This window comes from Mugil cephalus, chromosome 19 (assembly GCF_022458985.1).
Source record: "Mugil cephalus isolate CIBA_MC_2020 chromosome 19, CIBA_Mcephalus_1.1, whole genome shotgun sequence".
Taxonomy (NCBI): Eukaryota; Metazoa; Chordata; class Actinopteri; order Mugiliformes; family Mugilidae; genus Mugil; species Mugil cephalus.
This window is the reverse complement of record NC_061788.1, coordinates 12,682,588-12,696,906: the sequence shown is the minus strand read 5'-3', so window position 1 is coordinate 12,696,906 and position 14,319 is coordinate 12,682,588. Positions and strand designations below refer to the sequence as shown.

At 42.2% G+C, this 14,319-nt stretch overlaps 1 protein-coding gene, 1 long non-coding RNA gene and 1 other non-coding gene across 3 annotated transcripts; 2 read left to right on the top strand and 1 right to left on the bottom strand.

Annotated features, from left to right (window-relative positions):
* The first annotated feature begins 526 nt into the window (after positions 1 to 526).
* si:ch211-243g18.2 (uncharacterized protein LOC559906 homolog) lies at positions 527 to 8,098 on the top strand. The gene is made up of 10 exons (XM_047569111.1): positions 527 to 619; positions 1,879 to 2,152; positions 2,262 to 2,387; positions 2,759 to 2,841; positions 3,191 to 3,347; positions 4,538 to 4,702; positions 4,799 to 4,924; positions 5,751 to 5,968; positions 6,944 to 6,972; positions 7,489 to 8,098. Exons 2-10 carry the CDS (start codon positions 1,889 to 1,891, stop codon positions 7,602 to 7,604), a joined length of 1,284 nt encoding a protein of 427 aa, XP_047425067.1. The 5' UTR covers positions 527 to 619; positions 1,879 to 1,888; the 3' UTR covers positions 7,605 to 8,098.
* Positions 8,099 to 12,816: 4,718 nt separating this feature from the next.
* LOC124996310 lies at positions 12,817 to 13,326 on the bottom strand. Its single transcript, XR_007110831.1, has 3 exons — positions 13,149 to 13,326; positions 12,996 to 13,065; positions 12,817 to 12,909 (listed from the first exon to the last, which is right to left on the bottom strand). It is a non-coding gene; the product is annotated as an uncharacterized LOC124996310 (long non-coding RNA).
* On the top strand, positions 13,302 to 13,373 carry trnah-gug. The gene has a single exon. It is a non-coding gene; the product is annotated as a tRNA-His (tRNA).
* Positions 13,374 to 14,319: the final 946 nt, after the last annotated feature.

Here is a 14,319-nt window from a genome sequence, read left to right as displayed (position 1 = left end):
GAACGCGTTTTCTTCATTGTGAAGTGACTTGCCACTTGACCTTCACTTTGCACAAGAATGCACACTGAGTTTATCTAAGTCCACCTTAAATCGGGGATTAAGATTAAGTTTGAAAGTGGATGTGGATCAGGGCACACACACACACGTGCTGTTAAAACTATTGGACCTATTTAGATAACTAGCTGCAGTTGATGTGCATTAAATCAAGCCTTTAAGCATTTTAATGTATTTCACCCATCAGAGTTAAAATTGTTACAAACTGGAATGAATTGAAGTGAACCCTAAGCATCTTTGACAAATACTGGAAAACTTAAACGGCTCAGCCTTGGTCCCGGGTGATTCTTCCCACAGGAAAAGGCACGAAGCGAACACTTGAGTGTGTCAGCAAAGAGTCGTATTGCACCTCAGCAGCACAAATGAAACGGACGGGTGTGTTAGTTCCATCACACACTACCTTTCTCAAGGCCTTCAGGTGTTCAGGTGTAAACACGCCTCCGGTCGGGAGTCACCTCCTCCCACTTCCCTGCTCACATTATATAAGGACACCTGTAGCATCAGCAGGACAGAGCCTCCTGCATTCCTCTGGATCCCACCCTGACTCCACCTGAAGAAACTGTTGGTAAGAAGAATCTTTTGAAATTATATATATATGCATATTTTTTTTAAAAGAGCCGTGTAAATAATATTATTTCTGCTTGATTCTTTTACGAAGTCTCATCCATTGAGTTGTTACTACGATATCAAAAAACGTTTCAGCAAATTTCATAGTAGCATATAATTATTTTATTTCTTTGTTCACTTCTAGTAAAATGTCATTCAACAGCGTGTCAGCTGATAGTGAGATGAGCTCAGAAAATGAAAGGAGAGTCCACTTCCTGCCGAGCACAGTGGCTCCTTGTGTCACTGGAATTCACTCTGAATATTTTCTAGATCATTTTCCCAAGCTCTGTATCTTTCATCTGAAACAAGGACTGTCTGTCTCCCGCTGGGTCCTTTTGTAGTGTTGTGGGAACGGTGTTGCGGGGATCAAGTGACCGGGATACAGAAAGGTTCCCTTGACCGCTAATCTGCCACTGAAACCCAAAACACACACACACACACACACACACACACACACAGAGCCACCTTGTGCTGCACTACGTGTAACATCCAAACAACAACTAGTCTTACTTGAAGTCCAGGAAGTCATGAGAACATCCGTTAAATTTCAGATGATGATGGAAATGTTCAGCAAGTATAAATATTTTGTTCCTCCTATCTTGTCGGTTTGTTACTGTTTTTATAAATCCTACATTAGTTTCCTCTTAAGTATAAAACGCATCTTATTATCATGGCAAAAGTCTGCGTGAGAGTGTTCTTAGTCTCAGTGAGAGGCTCTTACTGGGCCCGTGGTGGAGCTGAAGTCATTTACATTTAGATTTACGCTGTCTCCAATTGAAAATGTATTTGCGCGGAGCTGAGAATGACAGGCTGAAGTGGCTGGGACCATGAAGTCACCCGTCTCCTCGATGCAGATGGCTAGTTTGAATGGCCACTAGGCAGCCGCACACACACACTCAGTGAAAGGCTCCTTTCATCATCTTCAGTGGGCGATCACCGGTCTTGAGCATGAGACCCTACTTGTATTTCCATTAAAGTCTGACCAAATGCTAGAATAAAGCACATTTCCCTAAGGGCCTCAGAAGAGCTTTTTCTACAGCCACATCTCATGTAACATTAGCTTTAAATGACTGCAACAGGTCAAACATTTGAAGTCTATTTTTTTTTTTCGTCGTGACGTCTAATTTGAACACCTATTCAGTTTCCCTTCACGGCGTTGCGCGTCGGAGCAATATTCCCAGGTTCATGTGCTGCGCCTTTGTGCCTTTGCCTCCGCAGCCACCCCATCATGGCCTCCAGTATCTCCATGAGAAGCTACTCCATGGGCCGCCAGCCGTCCTTCTCCAGTCGCTCTCTCATGGACACGAGCCGGTCTCGCTCCCGCGCCTCCGTCTCTTTCTCGGCGGCCAACCCGCTGACCCGGTCGGCCTCCATCGGACAGGACCTGAACGGGCCGATCGGCCTCCAGCTCAACGGGCTGCACGGCAACAGCACCAACGAGAAGGAAGCCATGCAGAGCCTCAACAGCCGGCTGGCCAACTACCTGGACAAGGTGTGGCGCGTGGCGCGTGGTTTGGTTCAGTGCAGTTCAGCACAGCAGCCTGGGAAACGATACAACGAGCAGCTGAAACACTTTAATCATTAAGCCCCTTCTCTTTCAGGTGCGTTCCTTGGAGCGCTCCAATGCCGACCTGGAGATGAAAATTAAGCAGATGATGCTCGACCGCATTCCCAAAGGTCACGACCTGGACTCCATGATGGCCCAGGCTCACGCGGTTGAGCAAGAGGTGCGCATGAAGTGTCTATATGTGTCACGCCTTATATAGACAGAAACACTTCAAACTTCTGAGGTGTCGGTCGACGAAGACTTTGTGGTTACTTTACATAGAAAAAACATTAATGCAAATGCCAGCTTTTACATTAGCTGCATCAGTGCATCCGTGCTGGTTCTTTACCTGTGTTAACTTGAGTTCAATGAAGCCAAGACCTGAAAGTTAATGATTGTTCAGGCGTTGCTTTTAAACTACGAATAGTTATCCTTTAGTGAAACTTGAATGCATTACTTCACTCGGCACAGGGGAATGTATCCGAGGTGATGAAAACTTTAGGGAAGTAAGCTGAATGTCTGTCGTTACTAACCCACGTTAATGTTTGTCAGGTGAGGAAGAAGACCTTGGAAAACGCTCGCCTCATGCTAGAGATCGACAACGCTAAACTGGCCGCTGATGACTTCAGAATCAAGTGAGTTAATGAATCATTTCGTGAACGAAAGAGACGAACCTCTGCAGTGCTTTTGGACCACGCTCTTATCTTTGATTCATACTGTGGCTGCAACGTAATACATCCACCTCATTGTTCAGCACTCCAAACATTTAGTTGAGGAATATTTGTTACATTTTAGTGTAATATTTGATCCACACAAAGCCTTAAACTTTGAAATAATACATGAAGTTTCGCTTATGATTGGAGATTAGTCAGTTATTAGTTAGTTTCCACCTTCCAAATACAATCATTTAAACTGATTAAACTGGTCAGATGCACCGTGGCTTTGAAGTCTGCCTTACAAGGCTGTTTGTGTTGCATTCACCAGGTGGGAGACTGAGCTGGTGATGTGTCAGTCTGTGGAGCGAGACTGCGTTGCTCTGAAAAAGGCCAAGACCGACCACGAGCAGATCATCGCCTCTCTGAGGGGAGATTTGGACAGCCTGAAAGAAGAGCTGTACTTCCTCAAGAAAAACCACGAGGAGGTAACGTCCGTTTCCTGCGTTCGCATGGGCGGCTCCCATTTAATTTCTCCGTTTCGCTTGCATTTGCTTTTCTCACCGAGTACTTGACATTTGCTTCCATCTCATTTTCCTTTTGGCCCCGTCTCTTTTCCTCCAGCCTTTCCTCACAAACGGCAAGTTGTTCGAGGTCGGCCTGACCTAATTTGCCGAAAGGTTTTCGGAGCCAAAGCAGGCAGGAATAAGATGTTTGAGGCATGGAGGGCGCAGGGGGGGGGGTAACAAGTCCTCTTGTTACTATAGACAAAAGGAGCAGGTAGATCTGGTTGCTCGAACCCGCCCTTTCTGTCCAATCAGCTGATCCGCGGCATCCTCTGAGGAAATGAAGATAAACTTACCTCCCCTCATCCCAGAGGAAGGGCACGCAGATAGATGCCTCCCTAGAATAATGATGCACGAAAATGTAGCTTTACGCCTGTTTTTTTTAGTTTTTTAGCCAGTTACAGTTAAAGTTTAAGCGTTTAAAAACACAGTTCAACACTCAAGCATGCGGGTGCAAAAATTCTGTCATTTTCGCACTTTCATGCCGTGGGCCAGATTAGACCCTACACTGCGCCACTTTTTCCCGTATGTTGCACACCTTTGCTATAGACTGTAGACGCCTCTTTGTCTGTTCTCATCTCTAGAATCTATGTCAGCCCTTTATGCTGAACACATGCACATTTCCCGACACTGAAACAGACGAGCGGGATCTCTTGGGGTTAGCTCGGACGCTGGGTCGCCTTGCGTTCTCTCACGCTTCCTGATCTTAATTGTAACGCACGGGACAAAAACAATATATATATATAAGAGATTGGGAAAATGCGACTAACCCTCTTAATTGCACCTGATGATACACTGTCACTGAGAAGAGAGAGTGAAAGGGATCCCTGAAGCGTACATGGGCAGGAGTGCACGGCTGCGTGGGTGCGAGTTGAAAGGTAAGGCGAGCCCCGTCCCATCAAGTATTGATGCCGGTCGTCTAAATAATAAAAAACGTCCTCTCCGCCGCTCTGCGGTGTAGGATTCACAAAGCGGTTCCATATGTCGCCTGTTTACACTGACGTTAAACGCTTGCACGGCCTTCAGTCGAGTTTGCCCGGGCGCATTACATTAAACACAATGCACCTCTCATGATTTTAGTGGGAAATAAACTCGAAGCTTGTCCCCTGCAGGAGCTTGAGCAGATGAAGTCCCGTATTGCCAGGGATGAGGTGAACGTGGAGGTGGACTCCGCCACCGGACCCGAGCTGGGCACCGTTCTGTCCGAGCTGCGTTCCCAGTACGAGGGGATCGTCAAGAAGAACAAGGAGCAAGCGGAGCAGTGGTACCGCAAGAAGGTGGTCAGACGTCTCCTTGTTGAATTTTGTTTCAAGCCCCCTGAGCAAAGTCACACAGGCGTCTGAATGAAATGTACTTCTTTGCGCCATGTCCAGCTGGAGACGGTGCACAATGAGGTGAAGGAGAGCAACGAGGCTCTGAGGGGAGCCCAGGGAGAGCTGACCGAGAGGCAGCGCTTCCTGCAGACCCTGGAGGTGGAGCTGGAGAGTCTGCACAAACAGGTGAGACCAACGAGTCACATCGAACGTTCTGCCACCGTACTCTTAGGTTTGCTTGGAAAAGTAGCGCCTCACACAAAGGGAAGGTGCGATGCGGTTTGGTGCCGCCTCTCTTCCTGTAGGCAGGAGTCTGACATGCTTGGGATCTCGCAAGTCAGATTTCTACATTTGACATTGTGCAAACAAAATCTAATGCGCACGAGCAGTGCAAACACCACATCCACAGTTCTAAGAGTACGGTCTTGAGTCTTAACTATTCACAAAGCCACAATTAATCGCGGTGTTGACTCAAAGAAAGACTGGTTTTCAAAGGGAACTTCTCAAGAACAACAAAGAAGATCCTCGCAAATGTTTCGGCTCATTATCCGCAAGATCTGCCTCTTTGTGCTGTGTCACCTCACCCGGGGAAATTCTATTCTTGCTTTTGTTTCTTATAATCCTGTGTTGATAGTAAACATGTTCTCTAGGTCATGCAAGAACACACAGGATTCAGTTGCTAAATAGTGTGGTGGGTGAGTTTCAGCGGTGAGATGGGTAATCGTGTCTGAGCAGCCGATGTTTGCTGTGGGTGCCAAAGGTGGGTGCCAGAGGTGGGTGCCAAAGCCGCGGCGGTTCATGGGTGTGTGTTGGCGGTTTTGGCGACAAATTCAGAATACGCAGAAATTCTTGAGGTTTGATTTCCATCGGCAAGCGCCTTCTGATGTTTTATTATCACTGAAAAATTACAGGGACTATAAACCCACGGTTTCCCTGTAACTTCTTGTATCTGTATATGAGCAATATTACAATTGTTTTAAGCTTTCTAATCATTTGCCCTTTCCGTCCTCAGATAGCAGCTCTGGAGGGTAACCTGGGTGAGACCGGTCAGAAGTATTCTTCTGAGATGGAGAGGCTGCAGGCCACCCTGAGCCAGCTGGAGGACGACCTGTCTCAGCTCAGGCTGGACATGCAGCGCACCAAGACCGACTACGAGCAGCTCCTCCGCATCAAGCAGAACCTGGAAATGGAGATCGCCACCTACAGGCGCCTGCTGGAAGGAGAGGAGACGTGAGTTTTCTGCACTATTAAAGCTTTAATGCAGGGATCAAAGAGAACTACGGTTATCATTTACTGTAGTCTCACAGGCTGTGAGACAATAAAACACTTTTTAAACAACCATGTGGGTTAGCGAAACTAGTCTGGACAAGATAACTGTCAAATTATAGAATGATTTCTTGGTTTCACTTGACATGACCTGCCAAGCTTAGCTTGGTTGCGTTCATTGTTTTCTTTTGGATTTTTACCAAGACAGACTCACTTTCAGATTACTCTTCAATTATAGTTTAGATCATCTGACTACAGTGTTCCTGTGTGATCATCTAACCCGGTGCTTCCTGCCCTGCCGGCTGCCATTGTTGGGATGTAGTTGATCCCGGACTTTAGCACAGACGTTGGTGTTGCTACGGATGCGAAGCGAGAGCCAGCTATGACATTCTATCAGAGTTTGCACCTGTTAAATGATAAGATTCACCTTCCCTCGCCAGCGTGTACGCTCATCTGCTCTCTTACGTTAATCCGTTGTTGCAGTTGTGCTCATTCATAAAGCTAATCTGACACCATCTAATACATGCGATTCACCTGTAATAAAATAGCAGCTCCTTTTGAATTTTTTTTTTGTCTTTCCGAGTTCAGTGAGGAAACCAATGCCACTCTGATATCGACCTGATGTTGAGAGCGTTCAAGCACGGGGAACCAGCTAGCCTGACTCTCCATGAAGATAATAATCTATACAAAAGGCACAATTTCTTAGTTTTAGATGTTCAATTTAAACTAAATTAAATGCAATACTAATAATTGTGCTTTTGTTACCTTTAGACGAGGTCAAGACAACAGTTTCTCCCTGTCCCTTTATGCCGAGCTAACCATCGTCTGCAAGGAAATCTCTAAGTGCATACTGCAACAAGGATCTAAATGTTTAGATCTCTCTTTTTCTTCCTTTTTTTTTTGTTATTTAAATGTATTTCTGTTTTTTCTGCCCATCAGAGTCAAAGAAGTTCCTCCTCCACCAAAAAGTGAGTCTTTGAGTTTCTTGTGTGTTCGTTTATTTTAAATGCGTATCATACAGAAACATACAGAGTGACTGTAGAGGAGGGTGCTTATTCAGACACTTGTTGGCATTTGTGAATTGAATTCAACGGTGTAGTGAGACAGACAGACAGATGTACATACTTCAACACACCCAAAAGGCCCTCGGACTAATTATAGTTTTGTGAACTTCCAAAACAATGCATGCACCACTAACGGCTCAGCTCCTATAGCAACTAATGTGGGTGTCAAAACAACTGTCCCGGTGTTGAAACTGTGTCTTAATTTGACTGACTCACAGCAATCCGTCTTCTGGATTAACAAATGATGTCTTTTAGGAAAATGTCTGTTTTTACACACCGAACGTCTTAGTGAGAATTATCCACCTCCCCCATATTTTCCTTGTTCATTCCAGCCCCAGGCAACAGTTGTCACTTAAATGAACCTAAAGTTCACATCTCTTAATTCCTCCCTGCCGATCATCTCGTGTCTTTCCTGCGCAGAGGAGCCTGATGTGCGCACCAGGAAGATTGTGAAGGTGGTGACCCAGACGATGGTCAACGGCAAGGTGGTGGACGAATCCAGCGAGGTGGAGCAGATCGAGGAGACGAAGAAGTAGCAAACGGGCGGGAGAGAAATGACAGTGTTTCGCAAAACAGGATGCGCGAAAGAGAAAAGGTCAGTCAGAATATTAGCCATGGATTGTGGAGATAGGGAATCGCCTTCATTCGGATTTACAAGTAACACGTAAACAAGTAAAACTTTGACTTATCTGTGATTTTTTTTTTTGTTGTTTTTGCTATTTTGATGAAAGAAAAAAATAATGGTACAAGCGTAACTACACACAAAAATGCCCTGTATTGCTGTTGCTACATCTGTATTTTATGTCTTTTTTTTCTTGCGTAGATATGTGTTTGACAGGAGGTGACTAACCATGGCTATATATCGTAATGCCGTTTTATTAATAAAAGGTTGTGTATTTAGGCAGTATATTTATTACATAGCGTGGTAAAGTTTACTTGTAGTCAGTGTAATACATGCCTCTTTTACAGGAATAACATTTAACTGTCTTTGTCTTGTTTGTCCTCTGAATAAAAAGTTTGATTAATCCACCGCATGTTTCATTCATGTTTCCAAAGACACGCTCTTTTGCCACACTGCTTAAGTGATTTTAGGATCACTTGAGATAAAGATGCTGCAGACCCAGTTTTAATTGGGTTACTTGTTTGATATGATTTTACTTTGTTGGCTCAAGTGGGCGCCTTCCAACTTTGTGATGAGTAGGCAGCCATCTGCTTCCTTGGTGTGTGCTGTCTTGCTTTACTTCCTGTGTTTTGTCCCCCTTTGATTGTTTTAGTGGTTTCTCCTTGTGTGCTCTGCCCTCATTAGTTTCACCTGTGTCTCATTCACCCCTCTGCCTACATGTGCATATACAGGTACACCTAGCTAGTAAAAGGTTGGACGCCCTTTTGTCTTCAGAACTGCCTTAATTCTTCGTGTCATACTTTCAACAAGGTGTTGGAAACATTCCTCAGAGATTTTAGTCCATATTGACATGATAACATCACGCAGTTACTGCAGATTTGTCGGCTGAACATCTATGATGCCAATCTCTCGTTCCACCACATCCCAAAGCTGCTCTATTAGATTGAGATCTGGTGACTGTGGAGGCGACTGGAGTACAGTGAACTCATTGTCATGTTCCAGAACTGCTGTGGCATTGAAATGATGCTCACTTTGTACTAAGTTGCCCAAAGTGTGCCAAGAAAATATCCCCCGCACCATTATGCCACCACCATTAAGCCTGAACTGTTGATACAAGGAAAATATGGCCAAACTCTGACCCTGCCATCAGAATGTCACAGCTGAAACTGAGACTCGTCCGTCCAGGGAACGTTTTTCCAATCTTCTATTGTCCAGTTTCAGTGACCCTGTGTGAACTGTAGTCTCAGTTTCCTGTTCTTAGCTGACAGTGAGTGACACCTGGTGTGGTCTTCTGCTGCTGTAGCTCATCTTCTTCAATGTTTGACGTGTTGTGCGTTCAGAGATGGTATTCTACATTCCTTGGTTGTAACGAGTAGTTATTTGAGTTACTGTTGCCTTTCTATCACCTCCAACCAGTCTGTCCATTCTCCTCTGACCTCTCACATCAACAAGGCATTTTCAACCACACAGCTGCTGCTCACTGGATATTTTCTCTTTTTCGGACCATTCTCTGTAAACCCTAGAGATGGTTGTGTGTGAAAATCCCAGTAGATCAGCAGTTTCTGAAATACTCAGATCAGCCCGTCTGGCACCAACAACCATACCACGTTCAAAGTTCCTTAAATCCCCTTTCTTCCTAATTCTGATGCTCGGTTTGAACTTCAGCAAGTTGTCTTGATCACCTCTACATGCATAAATGCATTGAATTGCGGCCATGTGAATGGCTGATTAGCTATTTGTGTTAACAAGCAATTGAACAGGTGCACTACATCTACATCTGCATTTTGACTCTTGGATAACCCCTGCCGCATCGTTTTTTTTTTGTTTTGTTTGTTTGTTCCCTTAATTAATTCAGCATTAAACTCTTTCATTATTTCCTTTTGCTTTCTCGTGTTTGTGTCCTGCGCTTTCACACCTCTGATTGTGCCTTTAAGATGATACCGCAAAACGTTGTCAAATAAACCACGAATGAATCTATTAATTACACTGCATACATTGTAGACCCATCATTTCACAGACAGGAATCAGACAGACAGACAGACACAGAGCGGCTTTTCTGTCCTTGGAGCCAAACCAAAAGACAGCCATCTCTTACATCCTTAAAAAATAATAATTTATCTTTTCAACATTTTGGCTAACATGTCAGAAGTTGTCATTTTTCACAGCAGCCTGTATTTGCAGCATTTATTTACAATACACAGTATATTTTTAATTAAAAACTGATGCTTCAAGCTATAAAACTCAGAGGGAAAATTATACCAACAGAAATTACAAGGGGTGAAAGAGGTGCTTTATGATTTGAGAAGTTTGTAAATCCTCCCCTCAGTTATTATGTGGATTGACACATCTGTTGTTATTGAGGTTAGGTATGAAGTAATGTCTCTATCACAACCTCCACTTCTTTCATCAGAGACTCTTCCGTGGAAACTCTTCTAATAAGATTTGCATACAGGACAGATGACTACAGTGAGACGGAGTTGTAAAATAAAACGATTGTGTGACAGATAAGTCTGAGATTGTTCCCTCAGCTTTATATAAACATGCTACCTGTGTTTGGCTTTTAAACACGCAGGTTTAGCCGTTGGTTTGTTATTTAAGCTTTGTGAGGGATTTTTTAGGACATTTTTCCCCTGCTGCTCTGATAATCCTTTAATAAGCCCATCATTTTAGCCGAGTCCGCACTTTTGTCCGCCCTGACATAACAGCCCTTTTGTGGCCTCGATCAGCCCTGTAATTTGAGGTCACAACCTCTAGAGTGGGGTCAGCCTGCTCCAGAAATCCACATCAGAAGCAAAGGAAATCTAAATGAACTCATTACTAAAGGAATTTCCAAATTTCCAAATGTTTATTTGTAGATGCATGTTTAACCTTATCTGACTATTTAAAGCCTTGTCTGTTAGTTTCAATCGTTGCTCAATGGGTTCAGAAACTGCAGCAGGTAAAATTCCTCATATTTGCCATTACACTGTTTTTGGATAAAAAGAAACTTCATTTTAGAGAGGATCACAGACTAAAAGCGAAAGCAACCATTAGTATTGGTGCGGATTTTTTGTGTTGGACAGAGCTAAAAAGTAAGGGGACATGTAATAACAGTGTTTGCGTAATTACTCTCACTTCCAGAAGGGGGAGACAAATATTCCTCATTGTACCTTTAATAGCTGGCAGATTTTCTACCATGAAGTTCATCATCCACGTTCAGATGGCAAAACATCATCAGTTATATTATGCTATGGAACATTTGAATCAACAAGTCTACACAATTTCTACAAAGGCAGTTTTTTTTTCTGTTTACACAGAAAATATAACCAACTAGCAAGTCAGGTACGAACAGGCTCCGGTTACAAACATACAATACATGAAGGTTTTGTAACAGAATAATAAGAGGGATTTAATAGATCAGATGTTCTTGTACAGAAAACGACGCGTCGGTCTGGACAAACCAACTAATTGTAACTCCTCAGCCTCAAGGAATTTTCATGTGCACTTTTTTGCACTTCCCCCACAATTGTGACAGAGCCTTGTTTACAGAACAGTCAGCCAAATTTGTCTTGACCCCCGGCAGAATCACAAAACCACAAAGACAGAAAGTCTGATGAGTTGAAGGCGCCAAAGAACGAGTCAGATGTTCAATAGCATTACTGGAGACAGGAACTACCTGGAGCCATGTGATCATCATGGGTGTAATTCAAACCAGAACCAGCAGCATTTATTATTTTAAATACTTTTACTTCTAATAAGTGATTGATGTCTTACATAATCTGTAGATTCAGAAAAGTACAATACCCTTTGTACAATCATGAACTGTCTCTCTCAAGCGGAAACTGTTTGTCTGATAAAAAACAAAATAATGAACTAATGAAATAATGAACTCTCTTGAATTCTGGGACAGCAAATCTTAAAATTATCTTCACTTCAGCTAAGATTTATCTGCTCTTCTGACATGTCTTAAAGTATACAGTTAATTATATGTACATATGTTCCACCATATTATAGTTGCATTTATGTATTGAATACAGACTGGATAAAATTGGAGGACAGGTGTGGGAATTACAACCATTTTTTAAAACAGTCTTTATGCAGTTTTAAGGGACTGGACGACTGGAGATGACTTCATCAGTTGAGTTCTGGAGGTCTTTCCAGTGGATAATTGGGGCTCAAAACACAGCAAATCCATCAGAGGGATAGTAAGAACATTGGTCAAATCAATAGTTTGATACATTTGGAGAATATGAAGAACAAACAGATGAATATAAAACCACCAGGTTATAATATCCAGCCAGGTTAAGACCATGGATTTGTATCCATGTAAATATATCAACATATATATAGTTTCATACATATACTGTCTTTACTATGTGTCTTCGTATCCGTAATTTTGTGCATTATATATATATTCTAGTATATTTGCATATCTTATATATACATATGTATTTTTTCTATACTATATTGTTTATATATTTGCATGCAACTATTGTATATTTTATACATATCTATATTTATTTTTATTATTGGGATTTATTATATTTATACTTTCTACCCTGGTTTGACTGCCCTCTGGTGGCCTGATGATATTGTTATTAACTTTGAACAAACATTGCAAATGCTCTGGTTTATCTAAGGTAATGAGTTCAACAGTAACGTTTACTATGCTGTGTGGAGCTAGTTGTCCAAACATCCCACATGTAACAGAATTAGAGGAAAGCTGCTTGAGTGACGGAGAGCATGATTGTTTAAGGAGCCGTAAAAATTAGGGTTGAAAGGGTTTGGTTTGTAATACGTGGAGAATGTAAATATGGCGTATAGACTTAGACTTTAACGATCCAAGAGGGAAATTACTAAAAGTAAACACTCTTAAAAAACACAAAACACAGTTTCCTATAGTTTCTGAGCTTGTTGCCAGAGGTTTCCAACATTGTTTGTGACTTCTGAAATAACCTTTTTGTTCCAGTTAATCATTCAGTTTTTCACATAATTCACATAATCAAGTAAATCTTTATTGAGCTATCAAAAGTATACTCATATTATAATCTGCAGAAATCATGTCTGAAATTTTCCAGGAAATCTATAATGAAAATCTGAAGTTTATACGTTTAACAATAAATATAAAATGAAATCAAGTATGACCAAACTTTTTCTTTCTTTTTTTTATGTTCTTTTATTATGTTCTTCTCCTTTCTTATGTTTCCTGCACACGTCGTTGTTTCGCCTCTCGTCACTTGCTACAGGAGATAACAGGAGAACAGTGATGAATTCACTGGAATCACATAAGAACAAATATTGATCACAGAGTAAAATGTGTGTTTACTTCACAGTGCCGGTGGTCACATCTCTTCTCTTCACATCCTCTTCTTCTCTCATCATATTGTTCCTCTGTTCTAAGAGGAAAAAAATATAAATTAACTTTCCTGAGAGTTATTCTCAACATTTCTTTTAGTAAATCAAATTATAATATATTTACCATTATTAATGAGAGCATTACATTTCACGTTTTCCCTTGTGAGCTCCTTTTCATCTGTTGGTTCTATTTCTTCTACTTTCTCTTATGCGTCTCTTGTTTCGGCATCTCATATCTGTCTGTCTCCTCTTGGTTTGACAGCCAGAGTGTCAAGCAGCCGTGATCGTATAGTGGTTAGTACTCTGCGTTGTGGCCGCAGCAACCCCGGTTCGAATCCGGGTCATGGCAAGGACTGCTGAAGTAGAAGAAATATCTTCTATTATTGTTTCTCTTCACTTTGTAACAGAAAAGCAGCATAATCAGATTAATTCACTGAGACCATGTGTGAAAAATGTATTTCTGATGGGGAATCAATCACCATCAGTTAGTGCTCATCCAGGACACATCCTCATTGGCTCCTTCTTTTCTTCTTCTTTGTGGTTTTGTCATCTCTCCTGTTGTTATTGTTTCTAACTCTCCTGGGCTTCTGTTCTCTGTTCTGCTCCCAATTATAAGGTTGATATCCAGAGGCCCATCAAGCAGCCGTGATCGTAAAGTGGTTAGTACTCTGCGTTGTGGCCGCAGCAACCCCGGTTCGAATCCGGGTCATGGCATGTACTGCTGAAGTGTGTGAAACTCTGCTCTCATGACTTTGAAACAGAAAAGTGGCAAAAGAAATAATCAAATTAATTCATTGAAGTCATGTGTTAGAATGTATTTCTGGAAGAATATGGCAATGTTTTACCATAGTGTTCATCCAGAACACGTCCACACTGGCTCCTTCTTGTTCTTGTTTCTTTCCTCTGTTATTTCTAAAGGGGAAAAAATTCCTGAAAAAAATAATAATGATGGAGGCAGTTATTGAACCCATTGGAATCATGTTAAAATAAATACAAATGAGGATTAAATTCTCAATTACAGTATATGCTTACTTCAAGTGCAGGTCATGCTTCTTCTTCTTCTCTTCTCATGTTATTGTTTCTAACACTCTCCTTTTCTTGCGTCCTCTCTTCCTCTCTGTTAGGTTGATATGCAGGGGACCATCCAACAGCCGTGATCGTATAGAGGTTAGTACTCTGTGTTGTGGCCGCAGCAACCCTGGTTCGAATCCGGGTCACGGCAAGGACTGCTGAAGTGGAAGAAAGCTCTTCTCTCTTGGTTTTGAAACAGAAAAATGGCAAAAGAAATAATCAAA

What these genes read in the sequence shown, in the direction of transcription:
- si:ch211-243g18.2 (XM_047569111.1), top strand. Translation starts at nt 1,889, where the DNA reads ATGGCCTCCAGTATCTCCATGAGAAGCTACTCCATGGGCCGCCAGCCG. An exon ending in TCAAGAAAAACCACGAGGAG is followed by an intron (nt 3,348 to 4,537) that starts GTAACGTCCGTT and finishes TGTCCCCTGCAG; the next exon opens with GAGCTTGAGCAGATGAAGTC. An exon ending in TGGAGAGTCTGCACAAACAG is followed by an intron (nt 4,925 to 5,750) that starts GTGAGACCAACG and finishes TTCCGTCCTCAG; the next exon opens with ATAGCAGCTCTGGAGGGTAA.